Source organism: Chiloscyllium punctatum, chromosome 1 (genome assembly GCF_047496795.1).
Source record: "Chiloscyllium punctatum isolate Juve2018m chromosome 1, sChiPun1.3, whole genome shotgun sequence".
Taxonomy (NCBI): Eukaryota; Metazoa; Chordata; class Chondrichthyes; order Orectolobiformes; family Hemiscylliidae; genus Chiloscyllium; species Chiloscyllium punctatum.
This window is the reverse complement of record NC_092739.1, coordinates 125,058,940-125,076,146: the sequence shown is the minus strand read 5'-3', so window position 1 is coordinate 125,076,146 and position 17,207 is coordinate 125,058,940. Positions and strand designations below refer to the sequence as shown.

General features: G+C 37.8%; 1 protein-coding gene across 1 annotated transcript in view; it reads right to left on the bottom strand.

Moving 5' to 3' along the window:
- Positions 1-3,564: 3,564 nt before the first annotated feature.
- The window catches only part of cplx4a (complexin 4a), a 36,023-nt gene continuing 22,380 nt past the window's right edge, over positions 3,565-17,207 (bottom strand). The window contains exons 2-3 of the mRNA XM_072580149.1: positions 9,732-9,819; positions 3,565-4,246 (exon numbers count right to left, since the gene is read on the bottom strand). Of these exons, the coding sequence (XP_072436250.1) occupies positions 4,019-4,246; positions 9,732-9,819 (316 nt within the window). The 3' untranslated portion in view covers positions 3,565-4,018. The remainder of the gene's footprint in view (positions 4,247-9,731; positions 9,820-17,207) is intronic.

Below are 17,207 nucleotides of genomic sequence, written 5' to 3'. Positions count from 1 at the left end.
TACTGAACCTTTTGCATTGGGGCATTCACTTGCAAAGGTCTAGACTCTTGGCATTGATCACCATGTTGGTCTAATCCTGTTTCCCTCCTAAGGTTTGTTTTGAGGTTCGCCTGGCCCCCTGTGGATAACTAATTGCTAAATGATATAAGTCATAATGTTGTGAGTCAGATTCACCTACATCACAGAAAGACGTGGTTGACTAATCAAGTCCACATTGGTGTTCTGTGAATAACTCATCATTTCCACTCCACCGCTTGAATTCCATTGTCCTAAATGTTTATTTCCTTCAAATTCCCATCAAATTTCCTTTTGAAATCATTGATTGTTTTTTCCACCACTTTCCTGTGGGTCCACGACTTATAACTTTCTTACATTCCTCCTGTATATTTTCCAAATCTTTAAACCCATGTCCATTAGACTTTGTATGATCTGTTAATGGCAAGAGTTTTTCTTTGTCTATTCTCAGCCTGTCATAATCTGGTACGTTGCTATCAAGTCTCTACATTGCTCTAAGAAGATTGACATCATCCTCTTCAACATATCTTTGTAACTAAATCTTTCCTCCCTGGAGTCATTCTGGTAAACCTCCTTTATACCCCATTGAGGACACTTTCAATTATCCTGAAGTGTAGTGACCATAACTAAATCAATGCTCCATTTGGCACCTGAGAGCTCTACATAGATTCAGCATAACTTCCCTTCTTTCTTACTCAATGCTTCTATTTATGCAGTTCAAGATATTATAATCTTTATAACTGTGGCTCTCAGTATATCTTGGTAGTGAAAGAGATCAGTGCAACTCCAGGTCCTTCAGTTTTTGCACAATCTTTTAAATTGTGCCATTAAGTCTATATTGTTTCTCCCATCCCTTCTGCTAAAAACATATACTTCTCTGTATTAAATTCAATTTGTCACTTGTCTGCCCATTCTGCTAGTCTACCTATGTCCTGCTCTGGGCAATTCATGTCATCCACAATGTTTGCCACTTCTCTAAGTTCACGACATGTGGATAAGTTTCAAATTTTATTGTGTATTCTAGGACCTGAGTAATTTCTATATACCCTGAAAATTGTAGTGGTCCGAGAAGTGACCTTTGGGAAACACTATGAACTGCTATCCTTCAGTTTGGAAAAAAAGACCAACATTGCTCTTAAGCCAGTATTTTTTAACTCAACTGTGTAATTGGTAAATTTTAACTATTAACCTTACTATGAGTGTTCAGGATACATTTAGCCAGTTGATCTAATAAAGGTTCAGTTCATAGCCGCATAAGCACAGCTATCAATTCTGGTGTGAAAATTAACAATGCAGTCACTTTGGATAAAGTGGCATTTTTTCTTCAGTGGACATTATGCTGTTTCACTGAATTGCAATGACATGGGAACTCACTGTAAAAAGTTATTTCTTATTAATATCTCAAATACATTGCTTTTGTCATTTTTTCATTTGTGTTCAGGTTGAGAATTTGCCCACTACTGCACTACTGTATTTAGAACATAGAACATTACAGCGCAGTACAGGCCCTTCGGCCCTCGATGTTGTGCTGACCTGTCATACCAATGTGAAGCCCATCTAACCTACACTATTCCATGTATGTCCATATGTTTGTCCAATGACGACTTAAATGCACTTAAAGTTGGTAAATCTACTACCATTGCAGGCAAAGCATTCCATACCCTTACGACTCTCTGAGTAAAGAAACTACCTCTGACATCTGTCCTATATCTATCACCCCTCAATTTAAAGATATGCCCCCTCATGCTCACCGTCACCATACATGGAAAAGGCTCTCCCTGTCCACCCTGCCTAACCCTCTGATTATCTTATGTGTCTCTATTAAGTCACCTCTCAACCTTCTTCTCTCCAACGAAAACAGCCTCAAGTCCCTCAGCCTTTCCTTGTAAGACCTTCTCTCCATACCAGGCAACATCCTAGTAAATCTCCTCTACACCCTTTCCAAAGCTTCCACATCCTTCTTATAATGTGGTGACCAGAATTGTACACAATACTCCAAGTGCGGCCGCACCAGAGTTTTGTACAGCTGTTGTATAACCTCATGGTTCTGGAACTCAATCCCTCTGCTAATAAAAACTAAAACACTGTATGCATTCTTAACAATCCTGTCAACCTGGGTGGCAACTTTCAAGGATCAGTGTACATGGACACCGAGATCTCTCTGCTCATCTACACTACCAAGAATCTTACCATTAGTCCAGTACTTTGCATTCCAGTTACTCCAACCAAAGTGAATCACCTCACACTTGTCTGCATTAAACTCCATTTGCCACCTCTCAACCCAGCTCTGCAGCTTATCTATGTGTCCCTGTAACCTACAACATCCTTCGTCACTATCCACAACTCCACTGGCCTTAGTGTTGTCTGCAAATTTACTAACCCACCCTTCTACGCCTTCATTCAGTTTGTTTCTAAAAATGACGAACAGCAGTGGACCCATCACCGACCCTTGCGGTACACCACTGGTAACTGGACTCCAGGATGAATATTTCCCATCAACCATCAACCTCTGTCTTCTTTCAGCAAGCCAATTATTGATCCAAACTGCTATATCTCCCACAATCTCAGTCCTCCGCATTTTGTACAATAGCCTACTGTGGGGACCATTATCGAACACCTTGCTGAAATCCATATACACCACATCAACTGGTTTACTCTCATCTATCTGTTTGGTCACCTTCTCAAAGAACTCAATAAGGTTTGTGAGGCATGACCTACCCTTCACAAAACTGTGCTGAGTATCCCTAATCAAATTATTCTTTTCTAGATGATTATAAATCCTATCTCTTATAACCTTTTCCAACACTTTACCAACAACTTAAGTAAGGCTCACTGGTCTATAATTATCAGGGTTGTCTCTACTCCCCTTCTTGAACAAGGGAACCACATTTGCTATCCTCCAGTCTTCTGGCACTATTCCTGTAGACAATGACGATTTAAAGATCAATGTCAAAGGCTCAGCAATCTCCTCCCTGGCTTCCCAGAGGATACTAGGATAAATCCCATCCAGCCCAGGGGACTTATCTATTTTCACACTCTGCAGGATTTCTAATACCTCTTCCTTGTGAACCTCAATCCCACCTAGTCTAGTAGCCTGTATCTCAGTATTCTCCTTGACAACATTATTGTTTTCTAGAGTGAATACTATATCAAATAAATATTTAAAACCTGAGTTAGGATCCTAACACTTGCTGTAGACTGCTTAGTTACAGGTTTAAGCTCTTACATCAATAAGAAACAAATAATAGCATGGCAATGAGAAAATATAATTTACTCTAAACTTGCCAAAAATATGATTCTACTTTCATGTTCAACCTTAGAATGCAATTTTTATGACTTGTAACTTCCTACAGGTCATTGTAAAACTTTATTCTGAGTTTCTTTCTTTTATTGGGTTTTGTCTTTATCAAAGTAAAGGATGACTGCAGAGAACCTTTCACCAGGTACTTCTCACATCTATGATCAAAGATAATATAAATTAATGGGAATTTTCAATGTTTTCTTTGGTCTCCAAAAATTCAAATTTCATCTTTATTTTCTGTGATTTGTACAGGCAATTTTTATTGATTGTATTAATTAAGGAGAATATCATCTTGTTGTCATTGTAGATTTAATATCAGATTAGATATATCATGCATTTGATCACAAATTCCAACAAATCCCACGGAGTAAATTAATTTCATCCAATTCCCACTGTTTAAAATGTATGGCAGCACATGCACATTCACTCTTTACAATCTTGACAGAGGCCTTAGGGGAGAAATAATTTTAAAATATACTTCAACTTTTTGATAGCTCTTCAGTTAAACATACTTTTTTTTCCCTGACATGCATACATACATTTTATTTATTATTTTCCTCTGAAAAATTGTGCCCCAGATGTCACACTAACATTGTTCATATCAAGAATGGACAGTGGAGAGACAATTCCTGTGTGAAATGCATGATTACAAGGTTTATTCAAGGTTTTACAGAAATTGAAAGTTGAGGAATCATCACTAGCTCACATTATGAAGCATTTCTGTTCAGCAGCCTGCTTTATTTCACTCAATGTTGCCTGGGCCTTTTCTTTTATTTGATCTGCATCCATATTCTGGAGGCTATGAATTTGCCCAATGAAAGAATCTTTGTCATCTTCTTCCTCTTGGTCTTCATTTACCATCTTCCTCAGCTCTTCTGGCAGCTCAACATCCTCTCTGGCCATTTGAATCTGATTCTCATCCTGTTCACTCTGTACAAACAGAAGTCACACTATCGTATAATCCATAGGAAATTGTAAAATGGTAACATGCATTTTTATTAATATGACCAATTTCATAATAATTCCTTGCTTATAGGTTTTGCAAAGCAAAACTTGAAAATGTTATCATGCATATGCAAATGTATTCAAGCATAACTTGAAACGACACTATCTTACATTCTATGACAGAATTACAAAATCAGGGCTCACACAGAGGAAAGGGCAAGAGAGTAAAGGAACACTTGCAGATGTGTTATTCTTGGCTTTATGTTTAACGACAGTTTACTTTGGAGGCTTATCTATCTGCTAGAAGTTGAAATTGTAAAGAGTAGTGTTATATTGTTTAAAAGACCACGAATGGAACTACTGTTCTTCATTTTCTGCAATAAAGTTACATACAAGTGTTGTAACTGATTGGATTTTTGAAATATTCATTTGAAACTTTGAGGTAAATTGAAATTAATATAACAAGACCTCTGTTACACAGCTAAAGGTCAAAACCAGACTCAATAAATGGATTGCACAATTAACACTTGATGAAAAACATCCAGTAACTTTTTTTTTGCGAGGGAGAAATGAATACAAAGTAATATTAGATGGAAGTGAAGTACTGATGCACTTTGAATTTATAATACATTTTCTTGTCTGCAAATGAAAACAAAAATGCAACTTTTCTTTCCTCGTGATTATGTCCCTTTAAATGTAGTGTAGCAGGAAATAAAACTTAATCACATATACAAATGTGGTTCATTAGGACTTGAGTAATGACAAATATAGGATGTCATCATTAAAATGTTTTTACTTTCAATTCAAACACATGAATTTGGAACTTGATTCTTATTAAAACTCTTCAGTAACATTGGTGAGTTTATTATTGTCTTGGTGGAGATTGTTCCCAAAACCTATGAGCAATTATAAATTGACAGCTCTTTTTTGTTGATTAGCTGGTCTAAATGATGTGAACACACCAGATGGTCCAGATGCGCTTGCTGTTCTTGCTTTTTTAAAAAAAAATGCTGGTTCCCATCAATGAAACAACAAGAATTATGAAGAAATAGGTGTGAACCTGTACTTTGGGGGGAGAAAGTCATAAAAAAGATTGTTAGTTTAATTAAAGATAAAATTAAAGTTTATCATATAAAAGAATCATGAAGAGAAATGAAAGAAAAAAAGAGCCATGGATGACAGAATTAAAGTCTTCAAAATGTTTTGACTTTTACAGTTGAAGTTGTATTTGGAGTTTGTACTATTTATAAAAAATATAATCAGCATCACGTTTTCAGTGTTGCAACAAAACCAGGTAGCCCAAGGAAACAGAAATGTTTTCATAGGATGTAGATATTGTTGGTATAGTCCTAATTACCCTGACTAAATGTCTTACCAGGCTAGTTCTGAAGGCAGTTAAGAGTCAACTACATTATTGTGGGTTTGAAGTCACAGCAGGTCAGACAATAAGGACAATAGATTTCCTTGCCTAAATGACATCAGTGAATCAGATAGGTTTTTACAACAATCAGTGATTGTTTCATGAGACTAGCTTTCAATTGCAGATGTTAGTTATCAAATTTAAATTCCACATGTTGCCTTGTTGGGACTTTAACTCAAGTACTCAGAACATTAGCTGGGGCTTGTGGCTTTCTAGTTATTTTGATCACCACAATATTCAATAGAAGCATTTGGCAGGTTAATAATTTATTTGTACCTGATTTCTGGGAACTACCAGTAATAGTCAACAGCTTGCTGTTTCACTTAAAATATTTGTTGTTTTGCTTGGAATGAAAGAGTTGGATTGAAAAATTTATATTTCAATTTATAAAAATGGACTATTGTTGTTTTTATTAATTCACAGCATGTGGGAGTTGCTAACTAGGTCAGCACTTCTTGCTATCCCCAAATGCCTGGGGGACATTTAAGGGCCAACCACATTTCAGTGGGCCTGGAGTCACATAAGGACATAAGTTTGCATGTTTGGAAATAACCCTTATTCTAAATTCTGATTAAGCAAACTTTACAACTCGCCTTAATGTTTTCAAACATTAATGCTGCTCCTCTGGAAATTCCATGTTATTTCACTGGAGAAATCGCTGCATCAATTTCAGAGTTCAGAATATGGCTTTGAACTGCAAAGCTGTAATGCTTAAAGAAGTTGTATTCCTTCCCAGTAAGCAATGGAGATCTCTCTTGTTTACCCTGTGATTATGTGTTCTACACTTTGTGAAACTTTTCTGCTAGCAGAACGTTTTTGATTTTGCTGTAGATTGTATGGTTCTGAGCCTCGGTACATCTTGCACCATTGGCTTCTTCTGTTTCTTTGCTACAGTCAAAGCTTCAGTGAAGTTTCCCCAACTGGTTGATGTACTTTTTGATAGAATCTCTACTGTGATTCTATCCATATCACAGTACTGAATCCATTATTATTTATCTGATTCTGTATTTCTGAAAGAAAATAGACCTGAGCAAGATATTTTTTCGAGAACGTTCAGGTACTGGGTATCAGAGACAGAATGAAAGCCCTTCACAAACACACAGTGGGTCAATCAGCATCAGCGGAATTTGCAATTATTTTGAGAATGAATTCTTATTCATACAAAAGCTTACTGTTAAATGGCAAATGAAAAGGAGCAGAATGAGAAGAAGAAAGTGCTTTAAAGCCTTTTTCTTCCTTTCCATATTCCCTGCTTCCCTGTTTTAAGTATTATTTCTCAGTGCAAAGATCCATACCAAAAATATTCCCTTCCAGTATTCTGTTTGACCCACTGCATGCTTCCACCATTTGCTGTTTTTGTTTCAAACTTCCAGCATCTGCAGTTTTTTTTGTTGTTGGAATTAAAGACATCTGGCAACATTCATTGCTATCTAATAAAATGGGACTATGTTTGAAAGGAAGAAACAGGAGCTAAAATATCTAACTGTGAAGATTTAAGCAAACAGATGTGTCAAGAATTGAGTTTGACCAATTGCATAGCTGCGATATAAAATAAACTTGTATTCAAATTGGCAAATATCTGAATGCACATCTGTTTGGATAATTAAAAAATTTAAAGTTGCAAGTGATTTGCATTGCAAATACATTTTGAGCATATAATTTTGTTTTATTGTAACTGAAAACTGTTTAATTTTAACATAACAATTATTATTGCTTAAACCATAGAGACAAAAATGACACAGACAGAGTCTATTCAGCCTACTGCTGTCATGGAGCGATCCAGTCAGTCCTACTGCCCCTGTTTAGTTTCTATGGTCCTGATTCCTTTCAAGTGCCCATCCAATTTCCTTTACAAGTCAATATTTCTGCATCCACTGTCATTATGGGCAGTGAGTCCTGTGTCATTATCACTACGTTAAACATTTTTTCTTCAACAATTTCTCTACAGCTCTTGCCGAAAAAAATATAAATCTCCTGCTTGTATAATCAGTTTTTTTTTTCTATTATGCCTTATTTGATTTGCCTGAATTAACTCAAATCTCTCCAAGTGCCTGTAGAGATTGTAGCAAGGTCAGTCAGATGGATCTCATAGAATATGAGTCTCCTGACTGGGGTTGTTAACATGGTTCAGTCAGGGAGCCCTGGCTGACAGATATAAACAGGAGTGTCAGAGAGTCTGTTCACTCTGAAAGCTGGTTCTGAGGAAGCTGGATCAGAGTCAAAGATTTTCCATGTGTAAATAAAGGGTGACCTGATGATGGGATACCATCCTCAATGGAGATATTTCAGTGCCTGTTGATTATTTCTTCCTGACTAAGAATTCCAAATCCTTATCCAGTGAATGAATGGGTTGTTGCCCCAGCCAAAGTAGGGCATGGTAGCAGAGTGATCCTGTCAGTGAACCAATAATCTAAAGGCCTGACCTAATGATCTGGAATCATGAATTTAAGTCTCAGCATAACAAGTGATAAAGTTAAATAACATTTAAAAAATCAGGCTTGAACACTATTACTGGTAGTAACCATGAAGTGACTGAATTTCTGTAAAAGCACATCTGGTTCAAAATTGCTCTTTGGTGAAGGAATGCTATCATGTTTCCCTTGTCTAGCCTTTAAGTCACACTAGACTCTTAACTCCGAGATGGCCTAGCAATTCATGCAGCTTTATTTAAAAAGCCAACTCACCACCATCACCAGGTCAAACAAGGTTTGAAAACAAGACTCTGCCAGAGATAAGCTTGTGAGCTCTTTGTGTACTTTTGGCTCCAAGGAAAGACGCATAGGATTGTTTACAATTCAGTGTTTGTCACCGATGTCAATAACAAATGTAAAAGCTGGCATATTTTCTTCATTATATGTATCTGAATATAAGTATAATTCCAGATTTTTAAACACTTATCTGATATGTTTGCCAAAACAACAAAAACACACTGAACTATCCCAAATACTGATTCATGTTTAATTCCCTTTAGGCCAAGCTTTCAACTGAGAAAACCAAGCTTTTACATTTTAATTCCTGAAACTGACCTAATTGGAGGGCCAAAAAATATGGGATTATTTGGGGGTGGGGGAATATGGAAGGGGAAGAAACAGGTAGCGAAATTCACTGGAGACTTCTTTCAAAGAGCTCACATGACTGAATGTCCCTCATCTGTGCTGTTTTATGAACAAATACTGTAATAACCAGGTTAACTTTAATTGATTGAAGTACACTAGTTTAGATTTCCTGACTAAATCTTCATCCATATCTTTCTTATTGATCTGTGATTGTAACTCAGAAACAGCTAAATTTAATTAAAGAGTAGGCATTTTAACGCGGAGCATATTGAACCTCTCTTCTAGGAGTGGATTCAGAAGTTTTGAAAGTTGTCAACTCCCTTTGGGCTTGCATAAAGCATTTAAATTTGCATGTATTTGCCAACATTACACAGGACCTAGGAACAAAATGGGTATGATTTTTTGCCAGTTGAGCAACTTTCTAACCAACATGCATTGCTGCCAACATCTAAAGGGCCAAAGAGCTCTAGTTGAAATCTTAATGGAGCTTCACTCTTGGACATTGTCTCATTTCGCAACTTTTGCCAATGCAAAGGCAAAACTGTTTCGTATCAGTCTGAAATACATTATAGTATAATTGATCTAGGGAATATCCTGTTGCAATCGATCATAATGCCATTTTTATTTTATCTTGATACTTGAGGCTATGCAGAATAGTTGTACTGCAAATCAAACAGAACACCACTCGTTTGTTCATATGGATTGGTACTTTCTGCAGACCTTCTCCTGATTAACTGCCATAATGTCAGCAAGTGATCAGGGGAAACCACATAGATGATATTACTGCAGACCCTCTGGCAACTAAATAGCCCCAAGGAAATTCATATCGACAGTCTTCTCTTATATGATTGCCTGGTGCAACATCCTGTTCAATTAAATTTAATCAGGAATAATACCCTGGTATGTTGTTCCATCATAATATTTAAAACATATTAACACCAATCTATTATCATTTTTTTGTTTTAATAAAAAAATCTGCAAATATATTTTTAACCTTTGGGAGTCTGTACTTTTCTCTTAAATGAACCCTTAGTGTTGCTCTTTCTGCTTTCTTCTGTGCAAACAGACCGTCACGTTCCATTCTGAAATCAGAAAGAAATAAACAGCTTCAATAACAGAACAAAAAAAACCCAAAAAGCTCCCTCATATCTGGAAAGAACTGATGATTATTGTTAATTGTTTCTTGAGTTCATTTGTGCAATTTTCTGACAAGAAAACTGTTTTAAGAATCTAAAATGTAACATTAAACTTATTTTTATATCAAGGTTCTTTATTGCTTCTGTTTATTGCTTCTTTATTAATCTTCTGTCTCTTTCTTTCTTTTTGTACAATTTATTGCCATTTCGAAGTAAGTCACCTATTGGTCAGATGACAGTTCAGGTCAAAATGAAAAATGCATCATTACAAACTACTGACAGTATGAAATGTGATTTTGATATGTATATGGGAAAGTAGTGTTCTATCAAGATGCACAGTCAATAATGGTTTTCCAATCTTTTGAAAACCACAAGGCTTAGCAAATTTGAAGACTGAGAATTCAGCCAGGAAGTGTAAAATTCCTGGTGAAAAATTGTCAGTGGCAGCATTGGTAAGAAAACCATAAAAATGTTGGCCCTTTTCATAAACTTTGAATATCCCAATGTGATTTACCAGCAATGAAGTATTTGTGAAGTGCTGTCACTATTGTGTCATTTACACACAAGTCTGATAACTCTAATGAGAAGTGTAAGTCAATAAGTTTTTAGTGACATGAATTGAGGGACACCTTTTGGGCAAGGGACTAGAGAATTACACTGCTGTTTTAAAATTAATTTTTAAAAAATATTTGCTTGAGTGGTTAATCAGCACCTTAAAAACTCATTGATAAGATGTTCCTGCTCATAGTGCATTAAGAATTTTTAGCCTGCCTGAACCTACAGTTTTATCTCAGAGACTGCTGCTACCTAGCCTAAGAATATTTGCACAAGGTATGTATGTACAGGAAACATGTTACAGTTGTTAAGGTTTATGTATAAAGGAAATTTGCTTGAGAGCCAAAGTATTATCATTGATAGACTATGAATGGTATTAGAAGGAAATGCAACTTTCAAGTTATGTTGAGCAGAGCATGATGACAGAACAAGCGAGTCCATAGATACGGCACTACAAGGAAAATTGTTCCCTTTTTACAGTGAAATTAGTGCATAAAAAATGCTTACACTTTCATTAAAGAAATCTATGACAATTTTCTGATGTTTTAATCACAGCTGCTCTAGTATTTGAGTGATGAAAGGTATGTAATTTCTGTGTTGGTATTGTTTTTAGAGTTTGGATTTTAAAGTAGTGGCATATGGATTTTGGTTACTTCTGTGATGGGTTCTCTTTCAAAGTCTTTGTAAAACTTATTTCAATATTGCTTAGAAAGCAAGTGCCTATAGATCCCTCTGGTGTGCTTGTGGAAAAAATGTTTATACCATGGTAATTTATGATATATGAGTAAACAATTAAGGCCATTAGCTTGTTTTCCATTCAGAACAGTGAAGGATTGAGGTTTGTTTACAAAATCCAGAGATTAGAAGTTTTTTAGGGCAGTTCAGAGGAAACTTGGCTGGAGTCAAAAACAAATTTAGTTTTCTCTCTTTACAGGAATATAACTTAGTTCAGGAAAAAAGAGTCATCTCAGCAGAAAGGTTTAATTTGTGAATCTTTAAAACTAGAAGAGTTTGTTTAGAAATGTACAGGTTATTAGAATGGAGAAAGCTTACTTTCTGAGTTGTGGAAGATTTGGAAAAAGTTCATTAAATTGGCTCCACAGTCTATAGAAAAGAAGCTCTCAGAAGTCAGTGAAGTAGACTCCTAACAAGTTGAGAGATGGAACATACTTTTCTGGAGTTGTGTAATGAGTTGGAAACTTTTTTTGCTGTATTTTTAAAGATTTTTCTATATTATGTTCTATACATAGAAAGCTTATTATTGTAATATACTTCTGCTCTATTGTTAAAGAAACTCTGCAGCCTCGCGTGACTACTTTACAGTCACTGATTACCACATTAACAAACATTTGAAAGGAAACATAAGATGTCTGACCCACAGTGATCTCCAGCATTTGTTGTTTTCAGTACAGATTCCAGCATCTTCAGTAATTTGTTCCTACATAAGATCTATCAAGCCAGATTTTATTGTGATTTATATTGAAGCTGGAATCAGAGCAATATTATATTAAAGATTGGAATTCCAAATCTAAAAGCACTTACACCAGATGAAGAAGCTTTTGCTGCATTTGTTTGGATCGAGAAATTTACAAGGCTTGAAGCCTCAGTGGTAAGTGCATATTAACCAAATAGCCTTTGATTTCATGGTATTAAATGCATGAAAGCAGAAATATTTCTAGGCCCATCTCTTTGGCATGGTTTAGATAATGCAATAGAAACTCAAAATATATAGACTCATGACTCACCTGTTACATCTGTATGGAGCCAATTAATGATGTAATTGTTGGCCATGAGAAGTGTTTTTGTGAGGCAAAGTAACATGAGTACTGCTGAAAATAGACACACTTTGTTGGGAGCATTTTATCTTGTACTCATCAAGACAATTTGCAAAATTTAACTTTAAATCTTTTTTTTAGTAACACTCAAGGTAAAGTGACAGCTGGACAAGTCAGTGTACGCTAACATTTACCCAAGGTGTGTAATGTTTCTCCCTTTTCAGGTACTGACAGATTGTTCATTTCAAATGTTTTATATTCTTCTTTCATATAATTCTTTTCTGTTATGATTAGGATAACCACTTTAATACATTCACATACAAAATATGAATTTACATTACTTTTCAGTTGTGCAAGTTTTGCCACCAGGAGTTCAGCAAAGGACACCTTCACAAATAACATGCTGATAGGCTACAAGCTTTTACACATAAATATCTTCTAAGTAATGTGGGTTTATTGCAGTCAATGCACAGCATGACAGAGTCATACTTAGGAATCATACCTTAGAGACAATGTCCCAGAAAAGACCAACACCATCCCCTTCCCACCAGTAGGGTAGACCCAGCAGAGGTGGCACAATGTGGTATACTGTTGGGAGGGAAATGTCCTGGTAGTCTTTAACATTGAATCCAGACACCACTAATATCTCATCGTTCCAAGTCAAACGTTGATAAGGAAACCTTTATCTGAATGGTATACATCGCTTCCCCCTTGGCTCATGAATTGGTTCTCCTCCATGTTGAACACTACTTGGAGGAAGCACTGAGGGTGGCAATGTTTCAGAGTGTACTCTGAGTGGAGACTTCAATGTCTGTCACCAAGAGTGACTCAGCAGCACCATTACTGACTGAGCTGGTGGAGTTCTAAAGGACATAGCTGCTAGACTGGGTCTTCAACAGGTGTTGAGGGAACCAGTAAGAAAGGCAAAGCATATAAGGGTGGCTAAGTGGTTAGCTCACTCTGCTACATATAATCATCCCTATCCTCACAGTGTCAGGGGCCCAGGTTCAATTCGGGTGACTGTATGGAGTTTGCACATTCTCCCTGTGTCTGTGTGGGTTTGCTTTGGGTGCTCTGGTTTCCTCCCACAGTCCAAAGATGTGCAGGTTAGATGGATTGGCCATGCAAAATGGCACATGGTGTCCAGGGATGCATAGGCTAGATAGAGTAGTAATCAGAAATGCAGTGTTACAGGGTTGAGGTTGGGGATGGGTCTGGTGGGATGTCTTGTCCTACCAAATCTAGTCGCAATTAATAGTACACAATTAAATGACTCATTGGAGGAGGAGGCTCCATAAGCATCCCTATCCTCAATAATGAAAGAGCTGAAAATGCCTACATTATAGAGGTAGAGATTAGGCCAATACGCCTTGCACACAAAATCTAGACAAATCTAACCTGGCCAATTATAGTTTCATCAGTCTCTCCACTTACAGTCATAGAATCATAGAGTAATTCAAGAAGAAACAGTCCCTTCAGTCCAACTTATCCATGACAATCGAATTTCCCAAACTAAACTGGTCCCACTTGCCTGCATTTGGCCCATATCCCTCTAAATCTTGCCTATTCATGTGCCTTTCTGAATGTTCTTTTAAATGTTGTATCTGTGCCTATCACTTCCTCTGGCAGTTCATTTCACATACAAACCACCTTTTCTGTGTGAAACGGTTGCCCCTCAAGTCCCTTTTAAATCTTTTGTTTCTCACTTTATAAAAATGCCCCTGTTTCTGAATTCCCCACCATGGGGTAAAGACCTTTGTTATTCACCACTTGCCTGGATGGGTGCAGCTCCAAAATCAATCAAGAAACTTGACACCATCCAGAGTGAAGGAGCCCACTTGATTGGTCCCACATTCACAAAAATGCGTGACACTCATTAGCAGCTGGGTGTACTGGCTACTAGATGCACTGCAGAAAGGCTCCATAGTCAGCACCTTCCATCGATGACCACTACCAGCTAGATGGGCAAGAATAGCAGATACATGGGAACACCACCTCCAATTTCCATCCAAGCTACTCACCTACTTGACTTGGAAATATATCATCAACCCCTTTTCAAGGGTAACTATGGATGGACAATAAATGCTGGCCCAGTATGATGCCTATATCCCATAAATGAATAAAGAACAAAAATCATAGCATCAGCTTTTCTTCCTGTTCGCATACTTTCACCTATAGTGTTCTCAAAAGATTTGTGCTTGGAGAACTTATTTATCACTTACTGCTATCCCTCAGCAACTTCACCACGTTCAGAACACTCATTTTCTTATGTAAGCTGATGACACCCCCTGAGTCTGCATTACCATCAATTAACTCTAGTTAAGTAACTCTAATCTAATCTAAAACTCAGCTCCTTGCTATTGCTGAATTATCAGACTGCTTCTTCAATATTAATTATAGGACAAGCAGAAACTTCTTCCAGTTAATTATTGAAAGGACCGAAGCCATAGTTTTTGGTCTGGTGCCCAATGCAACCTGGCCAATTCTTGCTTCATCAATCTCCCCACTTACAGTCATAGAATCATAGAGTATGGCAGAAAGAAACAGTCCTTTCAGTCCAATTTATCCATGGCAACTGAGTTTCCCAAACTAAACTAATCCCACTTGCTATCAATTCGATCCCTTTCCTTGTCACTGGTCTGGTACTAAAACAGTCATTTCCGCACTTGAGTGTCATATTAGACTCTGAGATGAGCATATTCGTGACTTCAGTGTATTTGACTACTTTCACCTCTGGAACATCAGCTGACTTTGCCTCTGTCTCACCCATTTGCTGTTGAAGAGATAATTTCTGGCTTTGTTACCTCTAATCTTGACTATTCAAATACGCTCCTTGGTATCCCATGATGTACAATTTTGACTTGCTGAAAAAACACAAATTGTGTTGAAATGCCTTTGTCAAAGCCTCAAGCATGGTACTGACCATATCCAACTAATTTGTGTTCATGAAACTCAAAACATATGTCCAACTTTAAGTGTGATTCCTCAACTGAACAACAATTACTAAATAATCCCAAATGTGCTTCAAATTACACTGAAGAGGATTTAAGATCTTCAGTTGGGGCAGGCAGGGTCATGCAATTCCATTTACTGGAAGCTACATTTTTTGTAGATTCATAGAATCCTTACAGTGTGGAAGTAGGCTATTTGGCTCAACGAGCCCACACCAATCCTCCAAAGAGCATCCCACCTAGCATATCCATATAACCCTGTATTTGCCACAGCCAATTCACCTAGCTTGCCCATCTTTGGACTGTGGGAGGAAACTAGAGTAACCAGAGGAAACCCATGCAAACAAGGGTGGAATGTGCAACTCCACACAGGCAGTCGCCCAAGGGTAGAATTGAAACCAGATCCGTGGCACTGTGAGGCAGCTGTACTAACAGCTGTATTTTTAATATAGCTTGTTCTTTACAGACAACCAGATAAAACATAAAACATCTGTGCCAACTCAACAAGATATGCCACAGTCGTAACTTTCCCAAGTAAATGCCATGATGAATCATAGTCAACTTTTCTAGTTTAAATTTAAACAAAGCCTGGCAGTTAACAGTCAGTCATCACATAACTGGTTCATTCTCCATGGCCACGCCTCTAGCAATGAGAGTCTACTTGCCAACCAGGCAGTAGTTTCTTCTCATTTAGTATAAATATGTTGTTTTCCTCCTACGTTTATATTCTTTGCAAATTGATCTGGTAAGTGCAATATGAAAAGCTTTCAGTTATTCTTGTCAGTTATTCTCAGGTCCTAGTGCAACCACCTGATCTGTACAGCTATTTGATCCATTATGCGTAGGATAAAGGTCATCCAAAACTACGTTGCAAACATTCATGTTCACACCAGATCTGTTCACCTAACATTCCTATCAACAGCACAACTCTCCAATTTGTTTGCTGTCCTTTATTTTGGCCCCTTGACCAATTGCTCCATCATTGAAAATCATGTATTCCATTGTCTATGCCACAAGCTCTTGAATGTTCTCTATGCATTATCAGCCTCTCTAACTCTTTCTCCTCCGTGTAGCCCTGTTGTAAAACCCACCTCTTCCATCTAGCATTTTGACCTCAGACCTAAGATTCCTTTATGTGACTCAGTGTCGTATTTTTATTCTATAATGTTACTGTGAATCATCTTGGGTTGCTTTAATACATTAAAGGTTTTACATAAGTATAATTTGATCTTGATATGATATTAAACCCATTAGAGGAAGCGAGGTCAAAAGCATGGTACTGGAAACACACAATTGGTCAGGCAACATCTGAGGAGCAGGAGAGTCGAAGTTTCGAGCATAAGCTCTTCATCAGGAATGTGGGGGATGCCCAAGGGGGCTGAGAGATAAATGGTGGGGTGGGGAGGGAGGGGTTGTGTAGCTGGGAATACGATAAGTAGATGAAGGTGGGGGGTGATGGTGATAGGTCAGAATGGAGGGTAGAGCAGATAGTTTGGAAGAAAGATGGGCAAGTAGGACAATTCATGAGGATGGTGTAAAGTTGGAGGGTTGGATCTGGGATAAGGTGCGGGGAGGGGAGATGAGGAACTGGTGAAATTGACATTGACCCCATGTGTCTGGAGGGTCTCAAGGTAGAAGAGGAGGCATTCTCCCTCTAGGCATCAAGTGGCTAGAATTTGGCAGTGGAGGAGGCCCAGGTTTTGCATGTCTTTGGAGGAGTGGGAGGAGGGGAGGGGTTGAAGTGGTTGGCCACAGGGTGGTAGGGTTGTTTAGTGCCTGTACCCCATAAATGTTCTCTGAAACATTCCACAAGTTGGCATCCTGCCTCCCCAATGTAGAGGGGACCACATCAAGAGCAACAGACACTGTAGACGATGTGTGTAGAGATGCAGGAGAATCTGTCAGATGTGGAAGGATCCTTTCGGGCTTGGATGGAGGTAAGGGGAGAGATATGCGGGTGCAGGTTTTATACCTCTTGAGGTGTCAAGGGAAGGAGTTGGGAGTGGAGGGTTGGTTGGTGGGGGTGGGGGGGAGGGGTGCGTGGACCTAAGTA